Source organism: Rhea pennata, chromosome 4 (genome assembly GCF_028389875.1).
Source record: "Rhea pennata isolate bPtePen1 chromosome 4, bPtePen1.pri, whole genome shotgun sequence".
Lineage (NCBI taxonomy): Eukaryota > Metazoa > Chordata > Aves > Rheiformes > Rheidae > Rhea > Rhea pennata.
The window spans coordinates 41,367,616-41,386,917 of NC_084666.1; the positions used below are offsets into that span (position 1 = coordinate 41,367,616).

At 34.3% G+C, this 19,302-nt stretch overlaps 1 protein-coding gene across 3 annotated transcripts in view; it reads right to left on the bottom strand.

The window, feature by feature from the left end:
• Positions 1–649: 649 nt before the first annotated feature.
• The window catches only part of ANXA10 (annexin A10), a 28,339-nt gene continuing 9,686 nt past the window's right edge, over positions 650–19,302 (bottom strand). For 2 of the 3 annotated variants that reach the window (XM_062574701.1, XM_062574700.1), the window contains exons 2-12: positions 17,132–17,213; positions 14,485–14,579; positions 10,080–10,193; positions 8,349–8,439; positions 7,558–7,637; positions 6,352–6,405; positions 6,136–6,229; positions 4,979–5,074; positions 4,231–4,289; positions 2,089–2,211; positions 650–1,267 (exon numbers count right to left, since the gene is read on the bottom strand). In XM_062574701.1, coding sequence (XP_062430685.1) covers positions 1,199–1,267; positions 2,089–2,211; positions 4,231–4,289; positions 4,979–5,074; positions 6,136–6,229; positions 6,352–6,405; positions 7,558–7,637; positions 8,349–8,439; positions 10,080–10,193; positions 14,485–14,579; positions 17,132–17,171 — 915 coding nt within the window. In that variant the 5' untranslated portion in view covers positions 17,172–17,213 and the 3' untranslated portion in view covers positions 650–1,198. Of the gene's footprint in view, positions 1,268–2,088; positions 2,212–4,230; positions 4,290–4,978; positions 5,075–6,135; positions 6,230–6,351; positions 6,406–7,557; positions 7,638–8,348; positions 8,440–10,079; positions 10,194–14,484; positions 14,580–17,131; positions 17,217–19,302 lie in introns of all 3 variants that reach the window. The other variant, XM_062574699.1, reaches the window with a different exon arrangement.

Here is a 19,302-nt window from a genome sequence, read left to right on the forward strand (position 1 = left end):
CTCTGCTCAGTCAGACTACTGGAAGCCATAGTGCTTGTTTTAAAAAGTCAAATGTTAACTTGGAAACTTGTAGCTACAGGAAAAAGCAGAGGGTAGTTGCTTTAAAGCAAAAATTAGTACTTGTGACCCTAGTTACACAAGAGACCGACAGAAGATACAAACGGGCTGGGAAACTGCATGCGTAGGCTGCACGCACTGGACATTTAAGAGATGTATTGTGGAGTGTCTTCTTTTGGGAGGAGGCCTTGATCAGGTTCTGCCACCTTTACTCATGCTGATTAGTAGGAAGCTACACTTAATTAAAGCATGTGTTGTTAAAATCAATTTTTGCTACTGTTCTGTGAAGTATTATTATTTAAGGGTAAAGTGTTACCTATTCTTAGTTAGACTTTAACTCATGAATTATAATCAGGGGCATCTTAGAGGTATCTGGACATTCTATATGTCAGTATTCAATAAAAGTTTTAAATTTTGAAGATGCAATAGTATTTTAAAGTTTGATCTTTTAGAATGCTGAATTAATTTCTTTAAGCCACATAATGTTTTATCTTCAAGTAATTTTCAGGGCATGACACTAAATCAAGAATGATTTGTGATACATGATTCTAATTTTTCCTTTAGTTTAAAACAGAACAAGATAAATGCATTAGGTACGTGTGCTAAATGGAAAAGAATACAAAACCTGTTAATGGACAGGGGCAGATGCTTATGATGGTAGACTAAAATGATGCTGTTCAAGAGCATAAAAGATGAGGTACGAGAAGTGGGAAAAAAGCAAAAATGTCATTTAAGGAAGAAATCATGCTACTAACATTAAACGAAGTAAATTCTGTTTTCTCTCTGTTGGAGAAGTGTATAGGTTCTTCAAGAGGTCATCTTTACTATCTAATGTATGGGAGGTTAAAAGACAATAATAAACATATTTGGATAAAGTTATTTTACTAATTGTTTTACTAATTTACATCAACCACAGAAACAGATATGATTTGATCAGAAGTAGGAATAAAACCATGTTTCTGACAGGAAATGTTCGTGTACCTTTTTTTCCTGCTTCAAGAAAGATTTAAAATTAGGAAATGTATAGGACTAATTTTTCTGGTAGTATAGGGATAGCTAACAGTTAATAGATTATTGTGGATAGCTTCAATTTCTACTTAAAATGGATTGACACAGACTTCAGAATTCATCATCATCTTGCTTAATATTCTTCAGCATCACCAGCACAGATGGCAAGTAAGGCACTCTCATAATGCCCGGAAGCAAAGTGCTGCAAGAAAAAAAAATTTTTTTGAGAGTGTAATTTTTCCTCATTTTCCTCATTTATGTATGACAAGGACTGGGGTACTGTTGTAAGATTTTGTAAAATATCTATAGTATTTTCACAATGATTTTAGGCCAAGACTATTCAATTTCATGTATCTCAGTTATTGGCTGCTCAGGCACCTAAATAAAAATGATCTAGCTTTTAAAGGTTGGACAAAATCTGTTGAATGCTTCTGAAGTTCAATCCCCCAAAATCATTAGCTGTTTCTGGAAGTCTTAGAGTTGGAATATGGCAACATAAAAAATTTGCAGAGTGTCCTATCAAGAACTGTTATACAACTCAGCAGTGTCAAGAGTTTTGACTTAAGACGCACAGCAAGAATACAAGAGAAATTGTTTTTCTGAAGGTTGCTACATAAGCCTAAGAACTGACCACTGACAGGATCTCAGTTTCACACTTAAGTGATACTAGACTAACCTTGCAAGCTTGTGTGAAAGATAATGGTATCAATTACTGTAGAAACTACTCATGCAAAATACTCCCCTGCATACTCTGTCCTGCCTTGTTTATGTTCCTCCTTATGCTATGGAGGAGGGGAAAAATCACATGGGATTAGAGTGAATTGAGAATTCACTTACCAAAGTCAGCCTGCCGCACAGAGTAAGATACAAGTTACGGATTCTATACATTACTATTTTTCCTTCTTTTTTTTTTTTTGACCAAGTGACTGAATAGATATTAACCTTAAGTATTTTTCTGATAGGGGTCTACACACTCTATATGGTATCTATGCTGAATATACGCCAATGTGTGAAAAAACTTACTTTAATATCATGAAAAAGTGTTTTTCCATATCTCTCTTTGTATCGTTGTCTTATGGTCATCAAGTCAATTTCACTTCTAGCAATGAGAATCCTTATAACTGTTTTATTATGAAACCCAAAATCCTAAAAAGAAAAAAAGTTGTGAAGAAACTTGACAGTATGACAGTCTGTGCTCATCTATCTAAACATGCTTATATTAATTTTTACTAAACAGCCAATTATTGAGACCACCCATAAGGATATTCTGGATCTGAAAAGAATCTAAGGATTCAAAGCTATTATTCTACAGAGTTTTCACATGCTTGGATAATAGAATTCATACTACTGAATAACAGATATCCACCATGCATCAGTGAACCAACCCATGCTTTGAAACTTTAAAAAGAAAAAATGGATGTTCTCCTGTCAATAGTCATAGGTATTCAGTTTTCCAGTTAGCTGTTGTGACTTTTCTTGTGAGTAATGTATCCACTCCAGCTATACTGAAGCCAACAATCTGTTTCCTAGTGGCTGCTGCCCAGTGTGGATTCAGAGAGATTTTTAACCATTTTCTTAGAACTGACATAGTCTGTATTCAACTATTATTTATTTAAAGCTTCTAAATGAATCCCTTTTTGTATTGTTACTGCATGGAGAGTGGTGACACCTAGTGGGGAAAAGAATTGATCGAAACAGATTTTGGGGGGGACTGATTATAAATTCATACTATTTAAAGCCAAATGAGTGATTTCATCAACTAGCCAGTTATACTGAAATGCAGATCTCCAAAAAGCAAGTAGTAAGAGATTTTTAAAAAAGATAATTTTAGATAATTTGATATGTTTGATAGCTAGATTAAAATCTATTTTACAAGCCATTATGGACTCTTATAAGCCATGTGGATTATGATTTCAAGCATTAAAATCCCGAGTGGACATCATTATATTGTATTATATTGAAGTACAAAAAAAAAGATTTGTATACTCTGTACAAAACTTGATTGCAAAAATAGAAACAATTTAAAATTCCTGTCTTCCATTGAAAGACTATCTACATTTACTAAAACATTTTGTGAAAATAGTAAAAAATTAAAGTAAAATGCAAATGGTCACTCTGAAGCCTTTGAGAGTTTTTTTTTTCCTGCACCCCATATAACATCAGAATGTAATACAGAAGAAAACTATATGATTTTTTTTTAATTAAAAGTGAGGTTTTAACATGAAAGCTGGAATTGATACAGGACCTTTGAGAAACATCTCTTTTCCTAATAGCTGGTATTTCTTGTGGTAGTTTTGGCAAAGCTTTTCCATGTCATGTTCTGCCAGAATCCAGTTTTGACCACTCAGAAAAAAAGCACTGCCTTTTCCTGTCTGCCAAGAGGGTCTTCCTTGGTTGTTTGTTGCCACTGTTGCTGGTTGTTGCTGACTACGTTTATGGGATGATTCTGGCTTGAACCCTACCTTTGCCATTCTGGCCCTAAAATGGTGCTTCTCATTTCACCCATGGTTGATTTTATGTCTGTCTTCTATCTTGAGGCTTAAAAGATTACATTTTTTATATAACAATGTCTCATTATTTTCACTAATGAATGAAAAACAAAAGGAAATGTCTATAGTGGGAAGTATCTGTAGCATTCTTTGCATTTACCCACATTTCTTCTCGACATTCATCTGGTTTACTCTGTGAGCAGTTAAGCACCAAAATATAAGACTTTACATACATACATTGAGCCCCCAGGAAAATCTGACAATTTGTCTTCATATAAGACTAATCTATCATTTAATTAATAATGATACTTATTAAATCTCTAGTGACAAAACTGCATAATAAAAATAAACTGTTGTAAGGTGCACATTGAGTTCTGCACAGCAGGGGGAGATACAATCCATAGAAAATAAAGTTCAAATTTAAGAAAAAAAATGATAAAGTTACCAGACAGGTATTTCTAAAGAAACCTAAATATTTAAACTTTTAACTTTTACACAGTTAAATCCCAACTGTTGCAAACACACTACTACTATTACATTTATTTAGGTACCAAACGCATTAAAACAAACAATACCTTAAAAAACGGAATGGACTGATTCATATGTATTTGTTTAAAAATAAACAAAAAATAGAAAAGCTACTTTTTATGATATATGAAGAAGAAAGACTACTTACATGGATTGCACTGTAAAGCCTATAAGCAAAATAGGATGGCTTGTCCCGAACACAGAGAACTAGGAGGAAGAAGTTACAAAAGGAAAACACAAGATTATTGTAAAAACACTTCTGACTTTGGGCTCTTTGAAATATAAAGCTGGTAGTACCACCTGTGATTCAGCTTAAAGTTAAGCTACCAGTTTTCACAAACATGACTATATTTGTTAGGTAAAAGCAGAGTAACTACAAATGGTTGACTGTATTTGTCAGCTACTTTGTGGGTAGTCACAGATGTTGCATAGAAGAGCTTGTTCAATGTTAAGGAATACGCTCACATGATATCTCTGAAGAAATATTACCAGTTTTTATAAATTGGAAACCAAGGCACATAAAGCTTAGAACTTTTTTATGTACCACTGAAGTCCTGAAAATTTTGCCAATGATATAAATGTATGTGGGATCAGTTACTAATGCACTTATCATCGATTACATAGGAAGGCTGTTATCAGATAACCAATGTTAGCCCTTTTCACTCATGATTTAGTGCTGCATATATACGTTTCCAGATTTACACAAACATGGAACAATATTTCTATACAAATACCCTTTTCTACACCCATTAATTACCTCCCAAATTTTTAACCACATAACATAGGAAAGTGGAGAAAAATATCAGAAAAAAAATACATTTTTAATGCATCATAGATACTACTCCAGATATTTATTACAAGATTACTGCTAGTATAAAATAATATTTTTATGTTACCTATCGCAACCAGTAATTCTTGGAAGTATCCATCATAACATTCATTAATGGCATCTACTATGTCTTGCCCAGAGATATTTTGGAACTCCTGAAAAACTTGAAAGAAAAAAAACCCTTTCTTTATTCTAGTTCAGTGAGAGTCACCAATCTCCCTGGCTCCCGTCTCCTCCAGAACTGTAACTATTGAGGATATTTTTAGTGTTTCACTGCATTACTATCCCCCAGGTACCACACCCACAGGTATGTAATCTCTGGTAGAAAGAAGGAGCATAACCAGGTCTCTCATGCTATGTCAATCTCATCATTACTAATCTCACAGAAGTCACAATAGAGTAATTATTTGTTGATTTGTGACAGCAAAGTAGTTCTAAAGTACTGCCATAAAGCGGTATAAGAGATACAGTTGGCTGCAGAATGATAAATTTGTCACCATACAGACTTTTTTTCTCACTGCAGAGCAAAAGACATCTCAAACTTGTCAGCAAACAGGTATGAGATATTTTCTGTTCTACAGCGGAAGGAAAGACATACTTTTTTTGCAATCTGTAATTATGTCTGACTATATAGCTTTAAATTGAAACAATCCGGTTACGTTTCTGTGTTTGTATGTGTTAATTAAGAGAGAGCAGATGGGGACCTCAGAAAACTTCCCATCAAAAACTACTCTGAAATGTCCATGGAAAACTATCCACACAGCAATGTGTTTAACATACTAACATTTCCTGAATATGCACCTACTGCCTCTCCCAAGCAGTTTTCACCCATAGTAAAGAGCAATTTAGGATAAATGAATAAAATAGTTTAGAAATATCTATCTGCCTCATCCTGTTGCTTGCATTGTGTGTAAACTCAGTACAGCCATAGCCCATGTCTTTGGTCACGGTCTTCTCTCTTTCATTAGGGATTGTGGTGTCTATCTGTTCTATCTACAGCTGTCTGTAGTCATCAGGCAGAGTTCAATTTTGTATTACTTCCAAACTCCCCTCACATCAGTGGGAGTTGAGAGCTCAAAGAATTCAAACTTAGGTTCCTGGATACTTAAAGTTTCAGACTAATATTTTGCATGCTTAGCTTGCTGGTACATAAACCATGTTTTCATTAGCAAGTCAGATTCTTCCTCTCTACTGTATGTTTAAACAGCTGAACTGTTGGATTACCCATCCACAACTGCTGGTAACTCCTGTTGCAGAGGATCATTTGGAGCATGTTTTTGTGTTCCCCTGTTTTCTGCTGACATGCTTCCCACAGGACCTAATACACCAGAAAAAGGAAAAAAAAAAAATGCAGAAGATTGTAAGTCCTAAATCACTTCTCGGCATTTGTATTTGTTCTTATTTTTTATATTTGAGAAGCTGACATCTGATTACATTTACCATTGCATCCTGAGCAGCTGTAGAAGGATCTGCATATCCTTCCATTCTTGTTCCCTGGAAAAAAAGATACATTTTTTTTTCAAGTTTAGAAGATGAAGTTTTCTCTGTATAACGATATTTCTCATTTCATGAGATATCACACACATATTTTTGCTTTGGATCATTGAACTAAACAGTTGAATGTGCAACTGTAAAAAATATCTCAAAGTTGTCATGTTATACCCTCATTTCCCCTAAACAGAGCAATCCTGGAATGACAAGGGGTTTTATGAGAGGAAGTGGATAAATTGGTCATATAAGCCAATTCCCTTTTCAATCCCATTTTAAATTTTTTTTTACTTTACTAACACCCCCCTGAGTGGGTCATTCTGCCTGCATATAACCATCATCTAAAATTAAGATTCAAGACTGAGAAATATTTGGCAAATTCAATACATAAACCACAGAAGAATAATTCTCGTTTTGCCATACATTTAAAAGCCTTTCAGCTACACAAATTAAGCTGATATGATTTAGTAAACATACTATAATCTGAACTATGTGTATGTTAGAAAAAGATAAAAAGCACCCAACTTTTACAGTTGTTTTTTTAACTATAATCATCTTGTAAGACACAAATGCAAAACTATCATTCTCAAGCAGCACCTAATCGATAGATGTTTGATGCAATTGCTTTAGAACTTACAATCATTTTACCATAAAAGTGAAAGTGAGGATAAAAAAAAAAGTATTGTCTATCAACTCTGGGAATAACAGCTCTTTCCTGGTAAATATGTTAATTTATATTTTAATTAAATTGTAAGAATTTCACAAGAAAAAAATAGAATTCCTAGTAAAAAGATAAATTACTTCAAGAAAATTATGCAGGAATGACTGCATAAAGTTACGTACATGAGACAAACGGCAGACAAGTGAACAATAAAATAAGTTAAATAGTGCTTTACATGATTCAGAAACCCACTTCCTCCAGTAACATTTAACAGCAAGTACTCTTGGCATAATTTCACTGGATAATCCCACAATATGTATACTTATTCTTTTAAACGGCGGAGAATTATAATATTTTAGTTAATATCCATATAAGAAGAATTATCTTCCTCTGCTTTTTTCCCTTTCTTCTTTACCTCTAAAACTTAAGACTCCTTGAACAATATCGAAAGTTGTTCTGAGTTTCTTAGAAATTTAAGTCATATTATTTCACAGTACCTGAGCAAGGTTCATAAGTGTATCTCGGAAGTGACCTGAAGTCTCAGAATCAATATCTTGCTGAAGGTCATTATTATATTCTAAGTAAAAACAAAAATTGATCACCCATATACAAATGCTCTGAATGAACATTAACAAAGAGAAAACAATTGGGATGCAATAATTGCATTATTTTGACATTTGTCCATTTTCTGATGTCATTATTCTGCAGTAACCTGTGTAGGTTCTGCATGGACCTAATCATGCGGATCATATCCCAGCCACTGCAGCCAGTCCCGAACTGGGTGCCCCGTTTGGGTCCTATGGGGCTGCAGCCATGTTGGGATCCTGCCTTGCAGCCCTGCCTTCCCTGCGCCCCCGCCAGCTCCCCTTGCTTTTGCAGAGCAGCCCTGCTGCTCTCTGGCACCGAGTGCTCAGAAATGCCTCATCAAGCTAGGTGAGTTGAGTGTCCAACTTGCATTAAGCACTTGCTTGAAAAATGGCCTATGTGCTTTTCTTGCAAAAAAAAATGCAGAAAAAATTTTGAAAATCCCAACACGTGGCTTCCAGGTATTTCAAACATCACAGGCTGCACTACTTCTTTAGATTATAATAGATAATATTACGTATTTTTCAAACTTCAAATTTTGGTTCAGCCTTCTATATATTGAAGGAGTCAGGGAGGAAAGAGTTAGTTTTGAGAAGTCCTCTTTTGTAGCCCCCTCTTTTCACTCATGCTAATACAGCCACAGCACAAGTAATATATAACTGTTACTGTACAGTTGTAAAAATAAATAAATAAATGAAACTACGCATTAAGTAGGCTTCTTTAATCTGGAAGATCTCCATATTCGACCTTGAGGACAATATATCAATTAGACATTTTTCTTCCATGTCTACTCCCTGCATAAAAAAAGTAAATAAGTAAAGATGTTACTAGTAGAAATCATGACTTTCAGAAGAACACAGTGTTATTTATCAGAAGTAACAAAAGAATACCAGTCTCCATTGGAGATTCTATGTATGGTATACTTTTTTAAATTAGCTTTAGAACCCTATATTGCAACTAAACTTTTGCTTAATCTGAATTTCAGTGTGCACATTAGTAAGGGGGGAATGAAGTAAGTCTAATGTTGACAGAAACAGGATTTGAATTCATATTATGAGTTGAGATAAGATATGCTGCTTTTGATATGTACATGTATATTCTTGATGAGTACTCTACTTTTGGGTAATGGGAGAATGTGGCATTGAGCTCAAGCTTGTAAGTCCTGATACATGCTCTTCACTTTAGCCATATGAACATAAATCAAAATAGAATACCCTAAGAAAGTTTGAATTTGAGCCACATGCAGAAAAAATATGATTTTGCCAATCCAATCGGTAATGTTAATGAAAGTCATACTTCTGATCCTAGTAATGACATTTCACTATCTTTTTATTGTTGACTATAATTTAAAAATATATCAGTAATTCTAGAAAAAGCTGCATCAGTTTCAGTATCTAAAAGACATGAAAAAGCAGGAATCAGCAATTCAAGTATTTCCTGAGAAGAAATTTGTGAAGGATTATTATTTTTGATAACAGTGAACCTGTTTTCTACGAATTTGCTAAAGTTCTTTACAAACTGATTTATGCCTTTGGCCTTCACAATGTCCCACTGCTGGAACAATGCATACCATGGGAATGAATTTCAACATTTAATTACATGACATTTTAAAAAGTATTTACTTGTGTTTGTTTCAAAACTTTAGCTGCTTAAACACTGCAGGCTCGGATCCAGAGAAGAATTTTTTTTTCTTGAAATTGAGAAATCAGTTTGGTTTAACTGGAATGATCACTGCTTTGTCACAGAGTAATTTTTAATGTTTATGCAAGGACATGTTCTTCTGAAGAAGTATCAGTGCCTTCAGAGGCAAAGCCATAGAGTATAGGGCCAGGAAGTATGAAAAAATGCGAGTTGCTGCTCCCTCATCATCTCCTAATGACCCACCCACATGAAAGAAAGGAACCTCTAGGCAGAAGACTGAGTAATTGTGTGGAATAGAAGTCATAGTCTCTAAAACCAAGCCAGAAGTTTGCAATTCCTGGAGAGGAGGCAGGAGCAGTATAAAGAAACACTGCTCAGCTTGTTTTTCCCTAAGTGGTCTCACAGAAAAGGATCACAGTAAAACACTGTTTATGCTCACAGGTGATTTCCTCGCCATTATTTAACGTAGCTGTTCAAATGAACTTTGTTAGTAACTATGCAAAAAGGCTTGCAGGATCAGGGCCTTGTACTTCCCTGTGTAAATTTTTCTTCAGATACTCAGTTTACTAAAGGTGCAAAATCACCTGTATTTTTTACATGATCGAGATATTACCTATACTGTTTTTAACATACTAATGAATAAACCTCAAATAGGTCTGTATTTGTTATATCCTGGTATACATGAAATACATTTACAGCAGTATATCAACCACTTCAATGTCAAAAAACTCCATTTAATGTATGTTAGGTAATATGTCAGTCACTCTTAAGTAATTTGGAATTAGACAGGTACCTTCAAGGCATGCCAGAGCTCATGAGCATCATAGAAAGCAGGTGCATACATCAGGCCAACCATGACTTCTTTGAAGTGATGAGAGAGATTCTCTTTTAGGTCTGTTATCAAATCCTTAAAAAAAAGGGGGCAGGATGACAATAAAAAAGAAAAGAATAGTCAGGATTATTTCAACAGTTACACTTCTGGCTAAAATTAAGCAACAAAAATCTCTTCTTTAATTGTAGGAATAGTAGCAATAGTAGTGCCTATTCTTTCTAATAACATGAGTGAAATGACAGCAGACACACAAGCAAATAAACCATGTAGCCTTTCTAGGTTTTGGTTCATTAGAATACAAAGTACAATTCAGGGGTTTGTTAAGAGCAAACACTATCTATTCAAGGCTTTAAACCAGAGTATCAGGGCACAGCATCTGTAACTTCTCTTGACATATTCCCTATGTGACTCTGTGGGAACTAAGTATATTTGAAAATCAAATGACATAGAGCACAGGAGATTTCTTGTGCTTTTTCTCATTGTTCACTATGTGATTTTTTTTAAAAAATTATCCATATTGTTCCCAGTACCTAAAAATATTACTGGAAGGTTATGTGCTTCAATTTATGCATTATATTTAAATTGAATTCATTACTTTTGACAAATTAATAAAAAGCATCTCCCCTCACCCATGCATGTGCTTCAGTACTCAACTTTCCTATAGTTGTCTAAAGGATGAGCATTTCCTCGCCCACTCTCCTCTTACCCATTAGAATCCTTCAAAACATTAAGAATGCTAAAAGCGTTTTTCTGATTTCTGATTCTGTTTCTGATTAAGAGGATACTTGTATGCTGTTTTTTTTTTGGTTCACCACTGAGCGCCTGGTCTGAATTTAAAGGAATCCTAGGAACAGTTCCCATCATATAAACTCTAAGGTGCATCTTTACAGGCCTATACTTCAGCTTTGAATACATATCGGAGTATAATTAAACTAGTAGCTGGAGCAGCAAGGAGGGAGGAGACATGTACATTAAAAAAATAAATTTATGATGAAGAAGCAATATGTAATTTTCACTGGATGCACATTAGATGCATTTGACAACCACTAAATCAGACATGGAATACAAATTAATTCATTAAGACATTTCACTTCTGACAACATGCCTGTGGGATAATGGATTAATAATACAAATGGATACTAATTAAAAATTACCCTGCAATCAGAACTAGGAAAAGTGAAGTACTGAAAAAATAAGAAAAGACAACTCTAAGTTGTCATTATTAATATTTCCTAATTGTTTCTGCTATGAGAAATCCCTGAAGGCTAATTGTTAAAAGGAATCTTAAAACTTGTATGTATGTCTGAATCATCCAGCCAATTCATGGTCTTCTTTTCAATCTATTTCTCCTTCTAATGTTTTCTACTTTACATTTGACAAAATGAACAAGCACAGTGGCTACCATAATGAATGTACTGAACTGACATTAAGAGGGTGGAGTATGGGACTGATTGGCTTCCCATATATTAAAGTGGGAAGGCTAAAATTGTATCTGCCTAGCTGTCCACTTTTTTTTTTTTTCTGCAGAGTTTACCAGTCATAAGCAGGGACTGCTGAATGGTGTATCTGTCCAATAGTGTATTAATATACTATAGGACAGATAACTGGACAGATTACAAGTGATGAAGTTTTATCACTGGTAGGTTATGAAGTATCTTCTGAGATATAAGCTGCAGTAACTCAGAAGAAGACACATCAGCATATCAGAAGTTCAGAAGGTGGCACATCAGAACACACGTTCATTACAACATTTTGCTGTTGCTGCTACAACATTTTGAGGGATACTACTTCTGAGGGTTAAATCAAGCAGACTGCAGGGAACAATAACTAAGTTGGCCATTACAGCATATCTGCTGTCACAGGTGAGTCCAAAAATTCAGCATTTCTGATTCATCCTTGAACTAGATGAAAACTAATTCGTACAGAACCACATTTTCATGTGATCATAGGTAAGATTTAGGTAAGATTGGTTGTATTCTTTTCTAGGAGAAAGCTATCAAGAATATTTGCCAAGAGTACTTGGTACTCTATGGATTCATTTAAATAAAAATTGTGGGTGTATATGCAAGAGTGGGTCCATGAGTTTGAAAATTTTCAGATTTTCTCCAGGTGATTGTTGGAATATAGAACAGTTTGCTTGCCTTTCCCGTCTGTTATTATTCATTATTATAGGGATAAAAAGCATTAAAAACTCGTGAAAAAGTATTACCAGTCAACTAGGAGAAGTCTCTCTGCTCTGGTCCAGGTATGCTCAAAAAGAGGATTCTAGCATCAACTAGCTTTTTCTTTTTTTTTTTTTTTTTAACCTAAAGATGGCAACTCCTCTATTTTTATGCCTTATTCTTCCCCCCGTAAATATTTTAACTTATTTTTAAACATAACTGGTACCAAAGAAATCATTAAAAACAAATTTGTTATCTGTTTTTTGACTATAGCGTTTGAGTCTTGCAAGGTATCTTGTGCAGTTGAAAAAAAGGTTATCTGTTTGATATTGCTTGTTTAAAAAAAATGCCAGCTGCTAAGGACATGATATGAAGAAGTACAGTTCAATAGTTAAGGAGATAAATTAAGACTTGAAAAGGTTGGTATCAAGTGTTTTACTATCGTAGGCAGCTTTGGTAACTTCACATGCTTTAGTGTTCTACAAGTAAACCCCAAACTTCGTGAGGAATGTTGTAAGGATTCATATGGAAATTGTGTGGTTTGCATGTGTAATGGTAATGAGAACCTAATAAGTACTTCATTATAGAAAAACACTTTTAATCATTCAGATCCGGTGGTTTCAATTATTGTTACAGTCTTTTGAAGGTAAGAATACCTATGATTGTTACTGTTTAAGTTTTAAATAAAACATACACATCTATTTAAGGCTGCATCTTAAAACATCACAAATACTGTATCTTTTAATTTTTTTAACAGTTCAAATAAAGCTAATGACTCCTTATCTCCTAGAGATCAGTAACAATACAAAATCAACTCACTGTACGGATTAAATCCAGCTCCTCTCCTCCAATTCTAAGTGAGCAAGGCAGTGTTCCAGTGGCCCAAAAGTGGCCCAAAGACTGCCTCTGAAAAACTATTCAGCTACCCAAAAAAGAATATACATATTTCTACTGATAGCGTAAAAGATCACCACATCAGCAGTTAATGTAGAGTTTTTAAATTAATAGTTCCTAGCTAACTCTAATTAAGGTTGATGGCTGTGTAGTAGGATTTTTGCAAATTCACTGTCCTCATTCACACTGATAGATTCAATAGCAAGCATGCACTGACCTTCAAGGCATTTTTCCAGTGAGCTGCTAGTTTTTCTGGCACCTGATGAATCAATAGCTGAAGAGGAACAGAGTGATCCAGAGTCCAAGAAAACTGGATTTTATTTAAGATGCCTGGCTAATTTTATTATAATTATGGGCACACCTGATCAGTTTAATCGTATGTTTTTCTTTAGCTTTTCATCATTAGATTTCAAAGGATGTTACTATTATTTTACTATTTACTATTATTTTCACTCTTACATGGCTGGGATAACTGAAGCAAATTCAGGGACAGCAACTTTTCCAAGCTCATTTAGTTAGCAGCAGTAGTTCTGGAAACAGAATCAAGACATCTGTCTCTGTTCATATGTTTAAGAACTTATATTGTTCTTCTGATAGGCTTTTCGTATGTTTGAATGATATAGACTTAACTGTCCAGTAGTCCCAACAAAACAAAACTCACCTTCTGTTATACGTAAAAAAGATGAATAACATACATATTTGGAAAAAATAAAGAAAGCTTATAAATTTTGAAACACCTTTCAAAGAATCATAAATTTAACATTAAGTGGTTCAGACAAGTATTACATTTAGGGTATGGTTAGGATTACATGCTTTGAGGTCTGAGAATGTCAGTGCTTGAGATGAAAACATAAATCAGTGAGGGAATAAAATTTCAAATATCTACCCTTGACAGGACAATATTTTTGTTTGGTATTTTAAATAATATAAAATATTCTTTTATGACATATTCCAAAGACTTTAAGAAAGTAATACAGAACATCCAAAAAACATATGCAAGAAGAAATATGTATTTCCAAAGATTCTTGCTAGGTCAACAGACGAGCAGAGTGAACACTACAAAAGAAGAAAATGTGCCTTTTTCTTCCTTTTTCTGTTTGTGTAGCAGATGTAGTTAAATGCTACTGCTATATAAATGACAGTTGAAACTTTCAGAGGTATTGATATGAGCAAAGTTATGTGAGCAAAGTTGGTTGCCAAACAGCTGTCTGCCAGGCTTTTGCTTCCAGTGACTGACCTGAGAGTCAGTCCAACCACAAGAAAGACAGCAGAGAGAAAAGCTGGGGAAGTACCAAATGGTTCTAACATACCCTGCCATACATGTCTCTGTATGCCTCTGCAATCATAATTCGCTGTGAATTGCAGCGCTGTGTTAGGATATCAATCAACACATCTTTTTCACAACCTGAAAAGGAAACATGACACTGTCTCAATTAATGAAGCATTGTTGTTTATTTATTTGTGGTTTTTCATGTTTTGTTCAAAACATTAACCACATTTCTTGGGGGAAAAAAAATCAACAGAGTCCCACTGGTATTTACCAACATCAATTAGATCTACCATGCTTATTTACCTTTCACTTGCTGTGTAATACCAGCAAATAGACAAGCAATCTGTATTATTATTATCAGACGCATTACAATATCTCTGAAGGGAAATGGATTTGAAAGTATCAATAAAATAGATAGTGTCTTTCATCAAATCAGAACTAGACATACTAGCAGAATTTGTGGCTGAGCCTAGAAAGTCATATGCCAGTCATATGACTGGCAGTCCCAGTCATATGCCCTGTTGAGGTTGATTATATTATCATTTCAGAATTGGGGATCTCTTCTAAGGGAATGACCATTTACAGTCAGAGCATTTGTTGAAAAACTGAACAACATGTTTTCAGAGGAACTGTACAAGTTAAATTATTAATTAAAATATTATTTTAAAAACAATTTCTGAGCCTATTTTATTGGAAATTACCCACGATCTTTTGTTTAATGGCCAGAGCTCCCTGCTATGCTTCTATACTCACTGTGACTGCTTATCAAAAAAAAAAAAAAAAATCTGACTTTTTTTTACTCATTTTGTTATTTTTTCCTTTGCAAAAGATGGCTCTTGGTAATTTCAGACGGCTCAGCTTCTTAATGATATTACCGCAAAAATGTATCCCCAGTGTAAATCAATTGATTTTGTCAGACTTGCAACAGACATGAGTTAGACTAGAAAGTATGGGGTTCAGGTAGCATCTCAATGGAGTAGTTAAAATGTTTAATTCAATTACTGATTTTTACATATTAAAATCATAATAGCTGTGTATCTCTCTCTCTCATATATATAACTATGTATGTAGATTTTGTTATATGATCCTTTAACTCATAGGCTCCATTTTGACACAAATTTAATTTGACACTGGATACAAAAAGAATTATAGTCTCTATTATTTAATTGGCAGGGGCTGATGAAGGTAACTAAATATCTGCTACAAAATCAACAAGAACTCCAAAGAGAATTTCATCAATTAGTTATGCAGTAAATTATCTTTTTTTCCATGTTGGCAGAGGAAGTCTTTTATTTGCTTATTACATAGCAGGTTTAGCTCTCTTTTTTCTGGATGATGTAGCCACCACTATATCAGCTTTTCAGCTCTGTGCTGATTTCACATCAATTTGATTAATTTCCAAACTCACAAAATTGGTATATTTCTGAAACTCTGTGTATAAGGATTTCTTTTAACTCTTTGGAAAATAATTATTACTAGGAATCTGTACAGCTTATATAGTCCATACAGTAAAAACTAAGTAGGATTCTGTAAATTATTTAAACACCTAAACTTCTTTAATTTCTGTAATACCATTGGAATCAGCATGATAACTTAGATGACTGAATCTTACAAGGGTAATTGTTGTGTGCAAGATTTGTAGGAGGAGGAGGCATGTCAGTGCTTTTAAGTACTATGGAGACTTACAGTCCTCTGAAGCTGAACTTTGCATTTTGCAGATTGTCTTGAAACTAAAATTTTGTTCTATGTATGTTCTATTTCATACTTAATTAAAAGTGAGGTTACGCACTTCTATTTACAGCCTTAAGTGAAGAGAATCATCTCTGTATTGAAATTTTAATAACATCGTATTAGAAGTACTGTTTGAAGTCTAATGAAATGTTTAAGTAGAACTTTTTTATCTTTAGCCAACTTAAAAAAAAAATCATAATGTTCCTGATCAATAATACCCTCTATGATGTTTCATTTGACATTAAGTCTGAATCTTCACGTTTCCATTAAAGAAACTGAATGAACAGAAAGCAAGATTTGGTGCTGTAAGGCAATGTGAATAGCCCAAGAGGTATAAAAATTCCAGTACAGACAACAATCCTAACATGATGAAAGTGTTTCAGATGATCAAAATTAATCAATAATCTGACCCTCAGCAATACCAAAAACGTTCAGTAGGAAAACACAAAAATCTGAAGAGAGAAGAATGCTTTGGTGAACAAATACATTTTTGGTCTATAGCCTGATAGCAAGAGTTGCTTCTAAGGGAAAGACAATCAAAACCTTAAAATTTCTACTCCATTTATTTCTAGTTCTTGATGATTGATACTTTAAAAGTCATACTAGTCTCTGGTAATAGCTAACCGTTGAAGTCACAATTAAAAACATGCCTTTTTTGTCTTCACAGTACTGATATAACAGAATTCTATCCTCTTCTTATTTTATAAGGGAAAATTTTCACTGCTATAAGCATTGGCCTAAGCTTTAGATTAATCTTAATCATCCCTGAGTTCCTGTAAATGCAAATGCATAATTTATTTGGAATTATCAGTTAGTCTTTCTGTGATGCCTTGAAGAATCAACAGACATATGGTGATATTTTTAATAATATGAGTTTTTATTTGTTTAATGCTTGCTATTGTAGGAGAGTTTTCTGTAAGAAAAGATGTATTGGAAGAATCAGTAAAGATACTCACTAATTCCTTGTAGGGCTCCTCCTAGCAACTGGGCATCCATAACAGGGTTAAAATTTGGAGCAGGAAAAATTGTTCCCTGGCTCTGCTAAAGGAAAAAGAAGCCTTCAGTATAGGTGTTTACATCTTTAATGCTGCATATACAGCTGCTGAAAACCAACAATATTAAGATTAAAGTCTCTACTTCATAAAGAAAAGGCTGCAGTTCTTAATTTATGAAACAGAAATGAAACTGTCAGTAAACCCTAACAAGGTAGAGTATATTTGAGAAAGTTGCCCCTAGTATGAGTTGGACCTGGAAAAAAAATCAATTTTAATACTAATTAATATATTTTTCTAATAAAAATGCAGCCACAGCTTCATTGTTCCTGATCTTTTCCTAAAGATATTCTTTTATCTTTTAAGGTTAATCTCAAGATATCCCTGACAGTCCTCAACATCTACTTCTTTTTATATATCTAAGTTCAAAGGACATAATTTCTTAATATGCTTGCTGATTATTTTAGACCTACCAAGCAAATGTAGGGGCAAACACTGGTTAAGAATTGGGGCAAAGAATATATGGTTAGAAATCTGAGATTTTTAAAAATGTTACTTAAAAAACCTCCTAATATGGCAGTATGCTTTTATACACAAATGGGAAAGTACTCATTGAATATTGTTCCAGAGTTTGTTGACCATTTTAAAAATAAGGTCTTACTTTTCAAACTTAGCATAAAATACAAAGTGCCGTATTACTCATGAAAAATAATCAGGAAAAGAGCGAGAAAAAAACCCCGCTGGGAATACAGAAAGAAATCTTGGCCCTTGAGAAAACAATGGGATCATGCCAAATTTCACAGGGTGATATATGATGTTATACCTAATATGAATTGCAGACTTATGTTTTTAAGACATCCAATATCTTCAGGGCCTTATTACTCATTAACCTTTATTCCATTTGTTTTCATTGAATTTTTGAAATACGTACACAAACAGGTCTGAGTTAAACTTTTAGAGCTGAACTTCGGTTATTTTGTGTCTGAGTTCAGTATGATTATCTACATATATCCACAGCTTCCCACTTGCTGTACATTATAACCATGCATTTTCTATCCAGTATCAAAGAATTCCAGAGCTGTGAAATATTTACTGTTGAAGGCAAAGCAAAGGAAGCTTTTTGGTAGACAGTAAACAGAGACAGGGAACGATGCTCAGATGCTGCATTGTAGTCTCTCTCAAATAAATCGTGCATGAACAATCTATACAGCTATCACAGAGGATCAGGCCTTAATGCCATGCTGGCAGGTGATAGCACTGTCCTGGGCTGACAAGATACTACACAGCAGGCGAGGAGGAAAAAACTTGCTTAAAAAGCAACGCACAAATCCAGGAGACTGCTTTTCCAAGCAAGCAATTGTTCTAATGTCTTTTTCTGTAATTTTATGGGGAGTGTGAAAGCATAAAAAAAGATGGTATAGTTTTAGTTTGTCGCCCAAGACTAAACACTTGCAAAAAAGTCCTGTACTGAGATAAGCCAGAAGGCTGTAGCAGGCATTTTGTTTTGTAAAGACCAATTACAATCTTGTAACCTTTTTAAATTGCTTGTGGTTACAATCATCATTTTTTACTCAGCTGATGTGCTCAAGAAAATGAGTAACTACATCAAAGCAGTAGTTAGCCTGCAGTAGCTCTGCTTCCAGACTGTAGATCCCAAGGTGCAAAATCCTATTCCAAACAAAAAGGTGCTACACAGGGTTTGCTTGTCTAAGTGTGCCTAGGAGATGCAAAGCTAGCAACAGTGTTAATCTGCACAGAGAGGCCAGAACAGTAGGATTTTAGTTGCACATTCTGCTATTTCACTTCACTCATTTTCAGTGAAGACAGCAGAGTCAATTTTGAGTCTATGGCCAATTCTGTTTTGCTTGCACAGTATTTTTGTTCCTCCAGGTTCTGAAAAGCAGAGGGAAATTAATAATATGATCTCATGACTTTTCTTCTGTATACCTTAAGATGGTCACTATACAGGGACATTAAGTCATTCCTCCATTGAATTTTTTTTGAATATTTATTTTTAAAAATTCATTTTATTGTTTTCCAAATATCCATCAGTGTTCATGATCATGAACACTCAAGTGAAATTTATCTGAAAGAAAAAAATCTCCCTATGTAGAGGAGAAATAAACCTTTAAACA